The following is a 14,519-nucleotide window of genomic DNA, read 5'->3' as shown; positions in this document are numbered from 1 at the left end:
GCTCACACGCGGCCACGCGCTCGGGGTTAAGCTTTAAACCCGGGACGGGAACTTCTCGGTCAGACGGCGCAGGGGGCGGCGGCGGAGGGCGGCGACCCCGGGGCATCCTCGGCCCCGCGCGCACGCTCGCCGCCGCCTCTCCCGCCCGCGCGCGCCGCTCCCGGAGCCGAGCTGCGCGGCTGCGTTCCCACGCCTCGGCAGGAGGCCCTCCGCGGGCATTGGCCAGCGCGGCCCCGCCCCCTCCGGCCGCAGCCAATCGCGGGCCACGCCGGCTCCGGGGAGGCGGGACCCGGCGGGGTGGGCGGGGCGGGAGGGCGCGGGGGGCCCCGCCCGCGCGGGGGGGGCGTGGCCGGCGCCGGTTCTTGCGGCCGAGCGCGGCGGCGGCGTGGGAAAGAGCCGCGAGGAGCCGACCGCGCCGCCGCGGGAGCCGCGCCTGCCCGGGCCCGGAGCGGGCGGGAGGGAGGAGGCGGGGGCCGCCGGGAGGGCGCTGCGCCCCGCGCCGCGATGAAGCGCCCGTGCGAGGAGACGACCTCCGAGAGCGACATGGACGAGACCATCGACGTGGGGAGCGAGAACAACTACTCGGGGTGAGCGCGGGCGCCCGAGGCTCCTCCGCGCCGCGGCCGAGCGCCGCCGGGGAAGCGGGAGCGCCGGGCGCCCGGGGGGCGAGCGTGCGCCGGGGTGGGGCGGGGGCCGGGGCTGCGGCCGGGGGTGGGGCGCGGGGGCCGGGGCCGCGGCCGGAGCGCGGCGCGGGAGTGGGGGGGGGTCCCCGCTGTCAGCGCTGCGGCGCCCCCGCCCCCGGCTGTGCGGGCGCTCCCGGGGCCCGCCGCGCGGAGACCCGGTGCACCGAGTGTTGGGATTTTTTTTTCTTTTTTTCCCGATTTTCCGGGAGACTAAAAAGAAGACTCCGCTTTGGGAGAAATGAAAAGCAATTTGCAATTTTAAGACTTAAGGATGTTTGCGGTTTTAAGACGTTGAGGATGTTTGCGATTTTAAGGCGTAAGGATTTTTGCAATTTTAAGACTTGAGGATCTTTGCGATTTTAAGGCTTGAGGATGTTTGCGATTTTAAGACGTAAGGATCTTTCCGATTTTAAGACTTGAGGACGTTTGCAATTTTAACACTTGAAGATCTTTGCAATTTTAAGATCTGAGGATTTTTGCAGTTTTAAGACTTGAGGATTTTTGCAATTTTAAGACGTAAGGATTTTTGCGATTTTAGGACGTTAAGGATTTTTGCGATTTTAAGACGTAAGGATTTTTGCAATTTTAAGACGTAAGGATTTTTGCAATTTTAAGACTGGAGGATTTTTGCAATTCCAAGACGTAAGGATTTTTGCAGGGTTAAGACTTACGGATTTTGCAGTGCTCAGACTTTTCCTGGTTGACTTTGCGTGAGCGGGCTGACGGGCGGGTGAATGACAGACGCTGGCCGGGGCCGCTCGGGGCGTGGATCACCTCTCAGGGCTGCTGGTCCTCCAGTCTGCAAAAGAGCGGGGTCGGGACCGCAGAAGCCAGACCTCCACTTTGCAGCGACGGAGTGAGATTACCGAGGCATTTTAATGCCAAGGCGGGTCAAACGATAATTGCCTCTAATTGGCATCCCCGCAAGCTGCTTAATTATTTATCTGCAGCTGCCACTCAAAGAGCAAAATTCTTGCTACCTGCGGAAGACTGGTTTTCTCTCCGCGTCGCTCTTCTGAGCACAGACGGACCAAAGTGTGAAAGCAGCAGCAGCAGCAGCAGCAGCAAAGACATTTATTTACGTGAAACTTTGTTTGCAGAGTTATCTTTTCATTATGAAAGTGTGCGTCATCCTAAAAAATAAGATCTGCACCACAGAAGTCATGTGAAAGGCGAAACCAGGTTGGGATGGTGTGGGACTGAGGGGGACACTTAATTCAGAAATCAGATCCAGAAGTGAGAAGGTGAGGTAATAAGAACCTGGTGTGTGCAACAGTGCTAAAATGAAAGAGAACAAATAACAGGAACCCGGAGAATTTGAGAACATAAAGAAGCATAGAAACCGTGAATTATGAAGAGAAACATGTACAAACTGGAAAGGATGCTGGAAAGGAGCTGTAGGTGACAAAGTGATTTGATTGAACTTTCGATACAAAGTATCTTTTCACTAGTGAACTCAAGATGGATCGCAGCGCCTGGAGGTTTACGCTTAGGCTGAAGTCTAGGGGATACCTCCAGTTTCCTTCTCAAAGTAAAACGTTTGCCTAGCAGTTGATCCGATTTTAATTTCCCTGGATTTAACTTGGGACCTTCTTTTGGAAGATTAGCACGCAAAACATGATATTTGTCATATATTTTTTTTTCTTTCCGTGAGCTCTAAGTTTTGAAATAGTTAACGTTTGACTTCTGTTTATTTTGAAGATTGCATCTGGGGACAACGGTTTGACATGTGATGACTGTCTATCTGTTTGATAGCGGTGCTAAACGTGGCCTTTATTTCAAAACAGCTTTGCTTTGTCTAGTATGTCTGACGGGAGGGCGGAGGAGGGATGCTATTGGAGAGTAGTTAAGTTTTAAGAAACATTTATGAGTGGAACCGAGAAGTCCTAAGATCTGACTTCTCACCTGACTGCTTGTAAGTTTTTCACTGCAAGACTTAAAACTTTAGGGATGTTTTTGCCAGTGGATTTGGTGTCCGGGTGACTGGTTAAAAAAAGGGGAAGGGGCATGATTCTTACCTGAAAACAAAGTATGTTAAAAGTAAGAATTAAGAGTGAAACAACACAGACCTGTACTGTGCAATCACTCAATATTTAATGGGTGCCATGAAGTACCCAGAAGAAGCCATTGTTATGTTAATGCAGCACCTGACATACTGTTCCTATTTCATAGGCAAAGTACTAGCTCTGTGATTAGATCAAATTCCCCAACAACAACATCTCAGATTATGGCAAGAAAGAAAAGGAGAGGGGTATGTGATTTTTTTTTCCCTTTTATTTCATGTAGTCCAGCCTAATGTGTAACAGTTGAATTCTAACATTAGGAGTAATTTTATCATTTGTGTCTTCATAAACTTTTGTTGTTGTTTTGCTTCCTTTGGGATAGATAATAGAGAAAAGGCGGCGAGATCGGATAAATAACAGTTTATCTGAGTTGAGACGACTGGTGCCAACTGCTTTTGAAAAACAAGTAAGCTACCCTCACCCCTAACCACCCCACCAAAAGGCTCAAAAAATCTGATTCTCTCATCTGGGAATGTGGGTTCTTGTTAAAGCTCATTAAAATAATGGTGTATGTGCCCTGATCTGGCACAGAGCAGCTATTTCAATAAAATGCTTTGTTGTGGCAAAACTATTAAAAACATAATCCATCATGAAGTTGAAAAACATTTCCATTCTTCGGCTTATTTTTCCCTTAAGGGTAACAGTGTTCATGCTTTCTCTGTTCTTTCTATGAAGACCAGTAGTGGTTTTGTTTAAAACTGAGCTGTACGTCGTACTGTTTTAAAAAATATATCCTGTGAAATTTCATTTTTGTGTCAAACGGTTAAAAAAAAACTGCTTTTGATTTTAAACATAACTAAAGCCCAGGAAGTAACATCTTTAGCTCTATTTCCTAAATGATAATACTAATACGAGGTTTTTGTTTTAGTTTTGCTTTGTTTTACAAAATCACTTGGTTTCATTTTTAATTCCTGGATTAATAGAATGCTATTCCACTCGGGAATACCATTTTCTTTTGGAAGTTTGGTAAAAATAAAACTAGCCATAAATTTCCTTTTAAAGAAAACGATTTTGCACACTTAGAAGAGGAAGAAGCCAAGTGTTTAAATCTTCCTCTGTCGTTTTGGAAAAGTTTTGTATCTCTTGCCACGATGGCACAGATTTCTAAGAGCATCTTTCAAAGACTATGGCATCATATGCCATTGAAAATACTTTCAATTTAATTCAAATAGGGTAGTTGTTTGTTTATTTCATTTCATTGTTTACTTCATGAACCACAAACATACAGCAAGCCCTACAAAGCCCTTGGAAATTATCCAGAAACTGCAATTTTGTGATTAGGCACTTTCACTGAAACTACTATACATCTTCATGGAAATATTGAAAATTGACAGAAGTACAAGATGTACTATGCTCTCGATTACACATTTTTGAGAGAAAAAAGACACCTATATGCTACAGCTGACTTTAGTAAGCTAAATGTAACGCGGAATTTGTAGTTTTGATTAGTAGCATTTTTAATGACAGTAGGCTGAAAATGAAAATATCAGAACAAATCCGTGTTTTCACTTTGAGGACTGGGATGCATGCAGTTTTGAAGAACAGTCAGTTTGGTGATTTTTCTCCCCCTTAGTTTGTTAGGTTTTTTTTTTTTTTTTTCCTTAAATGTCGACTTAAAACAAACCTTAAAAGCAAACCTCAGTTGTTTGGCAGTTAGTTACCATAAACACTGGCTTTCCCATTTGCCAAGCTTGGCTACCAACCCTAGTGAGCTGGCCCTGTCACAGTATGATTAGAAGAGTGTTCTTTCTAGCAGTTTAAATAACTCTGGCACTCTCACCATGTACAGGGTGCTGATAATTTTCACAAAACAAGTAGAGCATAGGAACCTGAAAAAAAACTTCAGTTTCCTTTTCAAAAAGACATATTGATTTAATTATTTGGCTTTTCCAAGAAATTAGAAGCCACCCACAGTCCTCTGAGGCAGTTCAAGGTGGCACATTTGTATTTTAGTTGGTTTCCAGAGATTGCCTTATTTTAAAAAGTAGGACATGTAGATCTATTTCCAAGACATTAAGAACTATTTTAAAGAGTTCAAATATCTTTAAGCACTTCTGATGCTTACTAGATAGGTAGTAAATTATGCTTTCTTGTTTATGATCTTGGAATTTACAGTGACACCTGCTGGTAATTTTTGGAAAAAAGAAAAACCCTTAAAAGACTTCCCTTTTTTATTTTTGTGTATGCTTACCAGCGGTGTGCCTTAAAGACTTATTAGAACTTTTTATTTTTGAAAAAATCTAATTTGCAAAGGTCCTGTTTCCTTATCCTTCAGAGTCAGAGTCAACTGATCTAGACTGCAACATTATATAAGACTATTGGAAGTCCCTTAATGAAATACAGGATAGAGATTGGATGTAAGGTTTGAGATTTTTGCAAATGTCAAGAATCGTTTCAGCATAGTGATCTTAGGGATATAATTATTCTTATGATTAAAAATTTATTTCTTAGGCCTTTTCATCTTTAAAAGATAAATTGGCAAATATCTGTCATTGGGCATGACATAGTAATTATCGTTTACACGTAAAGTTTGCAAAGAACTCAGATGTTTCTGTGAAAAACAATTAAACTTCGAATTTTCTCGTGAGAAGAAAAACTGAGAATCCAGCGTAAAATGTTCCAAATCAGTTTCCATAGAACTTCTAAGACTTTATTATTTGTTTATGCAGGGATCTGCAAAGTTAGAGAAAGCTGAAATACTGCAAATGACGGTAGATCATTTGAAGATGCTTCAGGCAACTGGGGGTAAAGGTAAGTAGGTGACTTCATTTTTACCCCCTTTCCACCTTTCTCTTTTCATCCCCCCCCCCCCCAAGAGTATAGGAAAGTCATAGTTGAACAGTTCTTTAACAAGCTGAGATAGGAGGTCCCAGATTAAAGCTGTGGAAATCAATGCTAATGGCAGGATTGAACTCGTGGGAAAGAACTTCTGGAACAAAAGAAGCACTTGACCCTGGGCTTGTGTTTGCTTTCATAATACTGTGGGAGTAAAGCTTCATTCACAGCAGCCTGGTCACAGATTTGTTTGGGACCTCAGAAGCACATGCTGGAATCTGTACAGAAAGACAAAACAAACACACAAACATCCAAACATAAACAGGAGGTTAAAGGCAATCTTTTTCACTTCTTTCCCTTCCCCCGAAACACCCCTCTCCTCCTTAAATCAAGACTAGGACTCAACATAATGCAGCTATTCCAGAGGAATTGACTTCAAAATTATTTTCATATTTTGGTCGGTCTCGAGTTGATACCAGACAGAGCAGTTGAAGTGTGGATAGTGAATCTCTGTAGCTGCAAACTATTAATGGAGTGGAGTCATTCCTGCAGAGGGCAAACAGGAACGGGTACCCTGGGCCCGGTGGCCTGGAGAGATGTCTTCTGTACTAGAGAGTGATTTAGGAAAGAATCATCCAGAAGTCAGAGATGGACCCTCCTGTCATGTTAAAAATAGTCTTGAGATCCTGAAAGCTGTAATATTCATTCAGATTCAGGTGTGATCCGTCTTCTCACACATTACTCAGACTTGAGTACCTTTCCACCTGTCAAGCAGGCCTTTGTGTTCACCTTAACCAAGAGTGTTTTGTTATTTAAGGTATTTGACAGCTGGGTAGGCAGAGGGTACCACCACCACCAGGGCCTGAGTGCTGCCCTCCACCACGGCAGCTTCTCTGCTCAGGATTAGCCTTTCATAACGTCCTATCACAGCATGCCCGACATTGGAGCAGGGGCAAGACTTTGGAGGGAAATAGCCATTTACCAACTGCTGTGGAAGTCCTTCAGGATTTAAGTCCAGCATGGCCATATAGCTGAGGACCTGTGGAACACAGCCCTGGCCTTCCTTCACAGTCTTTTTAACTATATGAAGAGGGGGATGTGGTCGCTGTAAAGAGAAGCCCTCATGGTTTGACTTAACCTCAATTGCACCTTCTCCAGAAACCATCCTGAATGGGTATGGAATTGTATTTCTAAGCATTAAGATCCTCAGCATAGGATGCTAAAACTCTTATATCACAGAGTAGAGAACTGGATGAAATCGTAGAAACCAGTGATCCATCCAGCTCAGTGGCCACTGCCTCACCTCTAACCCAAGACAGAAGTGCTCTGCTGCACTGTGAGGCCTGCACTGCATTCATTCTGAGCTCTAAAGCCCCTCCAGCCCCGTGATTCTGTCCCTGCACCTGCCACCTCCGGAGTGTAGGAGACTGACTGAGTCAGTGATGGTGCAGAAACAGCAGTTCGATTGCTCTGCCTCTCTCGGTGATGTCCACCACAAGGCTAAGAATTCTTATCAGGGCTTCAAATATTTGGCATGAGCTATACTTCTAAAGCGTAATATTGTTCTTACTCCTTATTATAAAAGCTAAGTTCCATTCTTGGTTGCTATTCTTGGCTACCTGAACAGTCCTAAAATTCATCCCAGAATAGTTTGTGAACAGACATTACCAAGCAAGTTCCATACAAGTCTCCTGGCTGCCAAGGCATTAGAGAGGTCATCCACAGGAGAAAGTGTGGGCCTTGAAGAGGAGGGGCTGGCAATGTGAGCTCACATCATCCAAGACTCACAAGTGCTGCGGGGGCCTCACGGTGTAGTGGTGGAGGGCACAGACTCTGCAGTCCGGATGCCTGGTTTCAAATCCCAGCTCTGCGTATATTAGCCCTGTGACCCAGGGTACACTCCTTACCCCCTTGGAGCCCCCGTTTCCTCATCTGTACAATGAGGACAGTGATAGTGCCTGCCTCACAAGGTGGTTGTGAGTTTATTCACTGAAAGCCATACAGCAGTGATGGCACAGGGAAGTGATACGGACCAGGATGCTTTTATTATTGGCCCAAGATTATTCCCAAGAGACAGCTGCTCATGGTCATTTCCCTCTGTGTTCGGCAATAGAATAGAAATTGCACAATTTATATTCCTTAATACACAACAGAGAACTCAGCCCTATATAACAATATACAGCTGGCCGACCACAAATTTCAATCACTTTGTGCCCACTCATGAAAATTCTTGGAAGCCCCCGGGGTTCCAATTCTGTTGGTTCATTCTTTACTGTCCGTCTTGGTATTGCAATAGCTTCTAGAGAGGATTTAGAAGAGTAACTTAAATATCTAGATCCCTCTGTGTTTCTAGACTGTCTTCTGTTCATCGCATCCCTCCTTCTCTCATGAAAATTAGAAGCTTGAAAAGCCCAACAAAGAACCCTGAGGGTTCTCCTGTGAAACCTTTCTGTGGAGATGCCTTTCTTCAGGGAGAGCTTTCCCTCTTAATCCCAGGGACCCTGTTGCTAACTAAGCCGAAGTCCTGGGATGATAACTAGGTTTGCTGCTGATCTTCCACGTTTCATGATATTCTCTTATATCAGCTTTGTGCTATTGTTGCTACTGTTTTAATGGTGTGTATTTTTGCCCCAACTGTCTTTTTTGGCACTTCCAGATTTCTGTTGATATTCTAGCTTTGGAAGTTTGTGACCATTATTTCTCAAATGCTTTGGTCACAGAATAAGATGGTTTAAGTTTTAGCAGATGATAAATGAAACAGGTAATACTTTGATCATCAGAAACATGAAAAAGATAACGTAGTAAATGCCTTAGGTAAAAATAACTGAATGTAAGATTTCTCATTTGTACATACACCCATATCCCAAAACTGAGTTTTTAATTTGGAAGTCACTAAAAAATAAAAAATAAAAAAAAAATGTTGCAAATGGGAAAGAATCTGAAAAGGATACATTTGTGCACATTAGAGGTCACTCATTCCAAGTGGTGCCACTTCCTCAAGTGTCTGATTAGTATTCTACTCTGAATTGGCACTGGTAATGGCACATCACTATTTTCTATCTAATGTATTACCCTTTGGATAAAAAGGGATTCTCGTAAATAAGACTCCATTCCAGCCATTTTTACGGTAGCAACCTTAGGTGTGGAGTTTGCATGCATATACACCGAAAAATCAATACACATTTTTTCCCCCTAGGGTGGATGCCAGGAAAATAGAAGTTAGCCAGTGAGGGAGGTGGATGCTTGAATCTCAGGAAAGCGAGGAGCTGTAGGAATCTCGTATCAGTCCAGCAGGCTATTATTGCCTGAACAGAAAAATGGGATCTTCAGATGAGCAAACCCTCCCCTACAATGTTCATTTTCATCAGATTTTTTTTTTCATACAGAGTAAATGACAGGCGGTTTTCCCTTTGATCAAGGTCATGAGTCAAGAAGCACTGATGGATTTATTCAGAGATTCTAGCACATGTTTTTCAATTTATTTATGATGGGGGGGGGGGGGGGCGGGCAGAGACACAGGCAGAGGGAGAAGCGGGCTCTATGCAGGAAGCCCGATGGGAGACTCGATCCCGGGTCTCCAGGATCACACCCTGGGCTGAAGGCGGCGCTAAACCGCTAAGCCACCCAGGGATCCCCAGATTCTAGCACATTTTTTAAAAAAAGTCCTCCAGCTGCTGAGACGCACTGCACGTCTCTGTGAGCAAGGCCAAGAGGGAGGATGCTCGAGATGCACCCTCTCATCCCCAGAGCAGGGCCCCTGCAGTTCCTGGGGAGCCTCCCTGCCCGGCAGCAGAGAAGGCGAGGACCGTCCCGCCCCCGCCCCCGGCCCCGCCCCCGTTTATTTGCACGGAGCTGTGTGCACCTGGGGGCTCCGGCCGGGCCGCCGGAGCAGGCGGCGCTGTGCCTGGCGCGCACGCGCACTGCGGCCTGGCCGTGCGCCTCCCGCGGGCAGCGCGCACCTGCGGCCGCTCCCGCGGGGCTCGTTCCGGGATGCGGGGCGGGGCGGGGGGCCTCGCGGTGACGCCCCGGCTCTCCCGCCCCCCCCCCCCCCCAGGCTACTTCGACGCGCACGCCCTGGCGCTGGACTTCATGAGCATCGGCTTCCGGGAGTGCCTGGGCGAGGTGGCGCGCTACCTGAGCTCCGTGGAGGGCCTGGACTCCTCCGACCCGCTGCGGGCGCGCCTCGTGTCGCACCTGAGCACCTGCGCCTCGCAGCGGGAGGCGGCGGCCGTGACGTCGTCGCTGGCGCCCCGCCCCCCGCCGCCGCCGCAGCCCTGGGCCGCCGCGCTCCCGCCGCTGCCCGCGCTGCTGCCGCCCGGCCTGCCCGCGCCCGACGGGCCCGCGCCGCTGCTCGCCGCCTTCGCGCACGCCGACTCGGCGCTGCGGCTGCCCGCGGGGGCGGGGGGGGCCGCGGCCGCCTGCGCGCCGCTGCTGTCGCTGTCGGCCACCGTGCACGCGGCCGCCGCCGCCGCCACCGCCGCGGCGCACAGCCTGCCCCTGTCCTTCGCGGGCGCCTTCCCGGGGCTGCCCCCGAGCGCCGCGGCGGCCGTGGCGGCCGCCACCATCAGCCCGCCCTTGGCCGTGGCGGCGGCGGCGGGCCCGCAGCCCGCGGGCGGGGGGGCGGGCGGCAAACCCTACCGGCCCTGGGGGACCGAGGTGGGAGCCTTCTAGGCGGCGCGGGCCGCGCGGGGACGGGAGGCCGTGGGAGACGCAGACCCCCCCCCCCCCCAGGTGGGCTGCTACCTGTTTGTCCCTTTGTTTGCTTCTCTCTCTTGTCTCGTTCAAGGCAGCTTGGGTCACTGACCTCAGCCACTTTCTGAGAACCCCGCACTGGTCGCCTGTGTAGACGTTTTCCTGGAAAATGCATGCACTGTACCATCCAGCAGGGCGTCAGAAGGTGTGAATTGGGGAAGAAAAACAGCACACACACACACACACACAAAAAGAAGGCAGCTTGGGTCACTGACCTCAGCGACTTTGTGAGAACTCAGCACTGGTCGCCTATGTAGATGTTTTCCTGGAAAATGCATGGACTGTACCATCCAGCAGTGCGTCAGAAGGTGTGAATTGGGGAAACACACACACACACACACACACACACACACAAAAGCAAAAAAAAAAAAAAAAAGGCAGCAGCCTGGGTCACTGACCTCAGCCGCTTTCTGAGAAGTCCACACTGGTCTCCTATGTAGATGTTTTCCTGGAAAATGCATGGACTGTACCATCCAGCAGTGCATCAGAAGGTGTGAATTGGGGAAGAAAAACAACACACACACACAAAAACAAACAAAAAAAAGAAGGCAGCCTGGGTCGCTGACCTCAGCAACTTTCTGAGAACTTGGCACTGGTCTTCTATGTTGACGTTTCCTGGAAAAATACGTGGACTGTACCATCCAGCAGTGCGTCAGAAGGTGTGAATTGCGGATGAAAAACAAATACAAACGCAAGCAACAACACCAAAAAAAAAAAAAAAAAAAGCCCTGACTGGATTCTCTCGACCCTAGATGGAAAAGCATATGCGTGTCTCATAAGTGCCTGAGCTAGTAAAAGTCTTCTTCTGAATTAGCTGACGTTGCACAAGAAGAGCATAGAGGTGAGGGTAAGAAAGGAAAGCCACCGAAGGCTTGCATTAGGCTGCAGACGTTTTAATAAAGTGCCAGAAAAGAGTACTCTGTTGAAACCAACAGGTTTTTATTGGCCAAAAGGATTGCTGAAAATAATTTTCAAGTTGAAAAAAAACTAGTTTTATCCTTAGTTGGCTTTTTTTGTACAGACTTGCCTGCCAAGTGGCGACATTTTGCAATGCATTGGTATAAGCAATTATTCCATCATTGCTCGGATTAAGCACCATTGCTGCCCTGCCTGCAAGCGTCCCCCACCCCCCCCACCCCGCCCCAGGGGCACTATTTTTTATGGCTCAAAATATGGTGCCTCTTTATGTAAACCATACGTGTAGAGAGTGCACCTGAGAGCGTTGCCTACCGTGTGCCCACCTGAAGCTATTTGATTCAGGCCAACTTGAAAATTCTCCAGTTTGTAAAAGTTTAATTTATTGTTTCATTTGGACTATTTTTACATATTTATCCTCTTCATTTTGTCCTGATAATGTGTAATATCTATTCTTGTCACCCTTTGGGAAAGGTTGCATTTCTGGAGGTGATGAGACAGGGAGAGAGCATTGGGAAGAGAAAAGCCACGATTTTTAAATGCTCTTTGTCAAGCTCATGATTGCATTTGATCCCAAATCAAGGTGAATGTATACAATGGGATGTACATAAATTATTTTTGTTCATGCCTAGACTAGTGCTACATAGTGGTGTTTTTCTTTTTTATTTTGTTAAATGACAAAATAATCTCTTAATACATTGAAATTGAGCACGTGAGAGTTTATGTTTGAAAGATAAAGACACAGCATGTATAATTATGCACTTCATTTCTCTGCTGTGTGGAGAAAGCAATAAACATTATGAGAATGTTAAACATTATGCAAAATTATACTTTTTTAAATATTTGTTTTAAAATTACTGTACCTAGTCTTTTTTGCATTACTTTGTAACCTTTTTTCTATGCAAAAGTCTACATATCACTAATTAAATGAAGTCCTTTTTGACTATTTTTATGTGGATGAGTTGCTTTGCAGAATGGAAAGTTGACATGAATTTCAAGCAAGGCCTTCCTTCACTAACAACTTAAGCCGTGGCTTTTCTTTTTCTCTTTCAGAGTCATTTAATATAATTCACAGCTTGCCTGAAAATAACATTTATCTGAGCTTGTAAATCAATTAAGCATAGGCGGGTATGACGTTATTTGGAGACAGGAAGTGATCAGTTTCCTCTGCCTTTTATTCTCAACCGTGTTCTTGGAAGAAAAGTGCAAATACAAGAACTCCAAATAATAGTAAACTGAACCTAGGCTAATAAGCTAGAATGTGTCATACATTTTATAACTCAAAAATGTTTGTAGAGGGTTTTTAAAACATCACATGCATACGTGATTAAGCATATACATGCTTCCTGATGGTGAATCCTCTGTACCTACCTCAATGAAACTTTTTTTTTTTGATGCTGTAGAAATTATGCACATATCTCTCCTTCTTCGATGAAGCCTAGAAGAGATTATTTCAGTTCCTGAAGCTATTGGGCCAAACATGAAAAAAGAATAAAAAAAAAAAAAAAAGAATGTTTTTATTCGTATCAATTATGCTCACAGTTAAAGGAAAAAGTACAAGGTGTCTTACATTATTGTAGTTTTGAAAAATTAAGTATATAGTTTTTCTAATTTTTGTCTGTAAGTGGATTAAAAAAAAAAAAATGAGCAAAACCAGATCGCTTTGTTTCTCCTGTCTGTAAGTTCTGTGGTTATTGTATCTTCAATTAGCTCTGATGGAATTAGGTAGTAAATAAGAAAATGGATTTAGTAATATTTGAAGTTTGCTTTTTCATCATGATTTGTGGACAGTGGGCATGGAAATAATTCTTATTTTAAGATCTAATGGCTGATTCTGTGCCTGTTGTAATGTCAGCATTCAAAGCATTTCCTTTCCTTTTTTGGAATGTAAACCATTTTAGAGATCAGGAATTTTTATTTTTAATTTTGATTAAATATTTTAAGATAAATCCTCTTCCTCCTTTCCTCCCTTTCTTGTCCTCTTTTTTTCTTCTATGTTTTTCCTTCCCAGGTACTTATGGTTTGTTATTTTTCTAATTAAATGATTAAAATATTTGCAAAACAACTTGCCACGTAGTTGCTAAGGGTTGTCGTAGTTCTGAAAGATAATCGTTGTCTGTAATTTTGGTCATGGGAAGTTAATTGGTTCTTGATAAATGTTTCATATCATCAGCTACTAACATCACATTTCACTGTGTCAAAAAACAAAATTCAACTAAGTAAATTAAAAGATCAAATTGGCTTTAGTCAACAGTTCATGAATTAGGCAGTTGGGCAGCATCCCATCTAGCAAATAGAAAGGAGCTTGAAGAAGCTGTACAAAATGAAAGGCTTTTATAGGCAGAAGGGAGCTGAAAAAGGAAGTCTGTAACAAAGAGTATTGTTTCTGGCAAGGTCACCTTCCTTTGGGGGAAGGGGCGGGGATCTGTCATGCAGATGACTTCACTGGTACTGATCGGTTATTTCCAGATTGACTGGTTAAAGGTCAGATATTACGTCTTGTTTTGCTGATGAGGGGCTTGCACAAGGGACTCCATTTTTGGCCTGTTGTTTCTTTTTAACAACTGTTTCCCATCTTGGATTCAATGTTTTGTGAAAGTGGTGTTCCACCTTTAGAGGTGGTAATTTTTATGTTTGCTCCCAAAATAGAAAAAAAAATTAGTTTCTATGGTCCAAGGGGAAAAGAACTTCTAAAGTTTAATGTATTGGTGGCTTTTATTTATGCAAAAATTAGTTCCAAAATTAACTCAAGGGATTTTTGGCAGGATTAAAGGAAAAAGGTGACATTTTTTTGAAATTTGGTTTTCCCCAAAAGTTAAAAGCTATATGCATACCTAAAGGTTAAAAACAAAAACAAAACAAAACAAAACGAAAACAATTTAGTTGATACGAACAAATTTTATGTAATACCTTATAAAGCAGTCTCCTTTTAGAGAACTGCAAAATGGGGCAGAAGGCTGGGAGATTTTCTAGAATAAAGAACAAGGAAGAGAAAAATGGAAAAAAATCTGATTGGCAGGTTATACAATCAACCTTGTTTAGGATGAGAAGGCTCAGAGTTGGCTTGGCATTGGGGGATTGGCTAACTGGATATACTGCATTTGTGGTCAAGTGGAACATTCACAGGGACTCAAAATTTATCTGAAGTTCCATTTACTGATGCACCACCTGGGCAGGAGTGGCTCCATCTTGGGCCTCGAAATGTATTTCTTTCTTTTTTTTTTAAGATGTTATTTATTTATTCATGAGAGATGCAGAGACACAGGCAGAGAGAGAAGCAGGCTCCATGCAGGGAGCCCGACATGAGACTCGATTCTGGGTCTCCAAGATC

The 14,519-nt window shown here is 45.0% G+C and overlaps 1 protein-coding gene across 2 annotated transcripts; it reads left to right on the top strand.

The window, feature by feature from the left end:
- Positions 1-406: 406 nt before the first annotated feature.
- Positions 407-13,137, top strand: HEY2 (hes related family bHLH transcription factor with YRPW motif 2). 2 transcript variants are annotated; one of them, XM_072764954.1, is made up of 5 exons: positions 407-587; positions 2,856-2,934; positions 3,069-3,152; positions 5,416-5,497; positions 9,576-13,137. In XM_072764954.1, exons 1-5 carry the CDS (start codon positions 505-507, stop codon positions 10,190-10,192), a joined length of 945 nt encoding a protein of 314 aa, XP_072621055.1. In that variant the 5' UTR covers positions 407-504; the 3' UTR covers positions 10,193-13,137. The 2 variants fall into 2 exon arrangements, with proteins under 2 accessions (XP_072621055.1, XP_072621059.1); XM_072764958.1 differs by lacking the exon at positions 407-587 and adding an exon at positions 849-999.
- Positions 13,138-14,519: the final 1,382 nt, after the last annotated feature.

Source organism: Vulpes vulpes, chromosome 1, assembly GCF_048418805.1.
Source record: "Vulpes vulpes isolate BD-2025 chromosome 1, VulVul3, whole genome shotgun sequence".
NCBI lineage: Eukaryota > Metazoa > Chordata > Mammalia > Carnivora > Canidae > Vulpes > Vulpes vulpes.
This window is presented reverse-complemented; position numbering and strand designations above follow the sequence as displayed.

What these genes read in the sequence shown, in the direction of transcription:
- HEY2 (XM_072764954.1), top strand. Translation starts at nt 505, where the DNA reads ATGAAGCGCCCGTGCGAGGAGACGACCTCCGAGAGCGACATGGACGAG. An exon ending in AGCGAGAACAACTACTCGGG is followed by an intron (nt 588 to 2,855) that starts GTGAGCGCGGGC and finishes CCTATTTCATAG; the next exon opens with GCAAAGTACTAGCTCTGTGA. An exon ending in CAAGAAAGAAAAGGAGAGGG is followed by an intron (nt 2,935 to 3,068) that starts GTATGTGATTTT and finishes CCTTTGGGATAG; the next exon opens with ATAATAGAGAAAAGGCGGCG.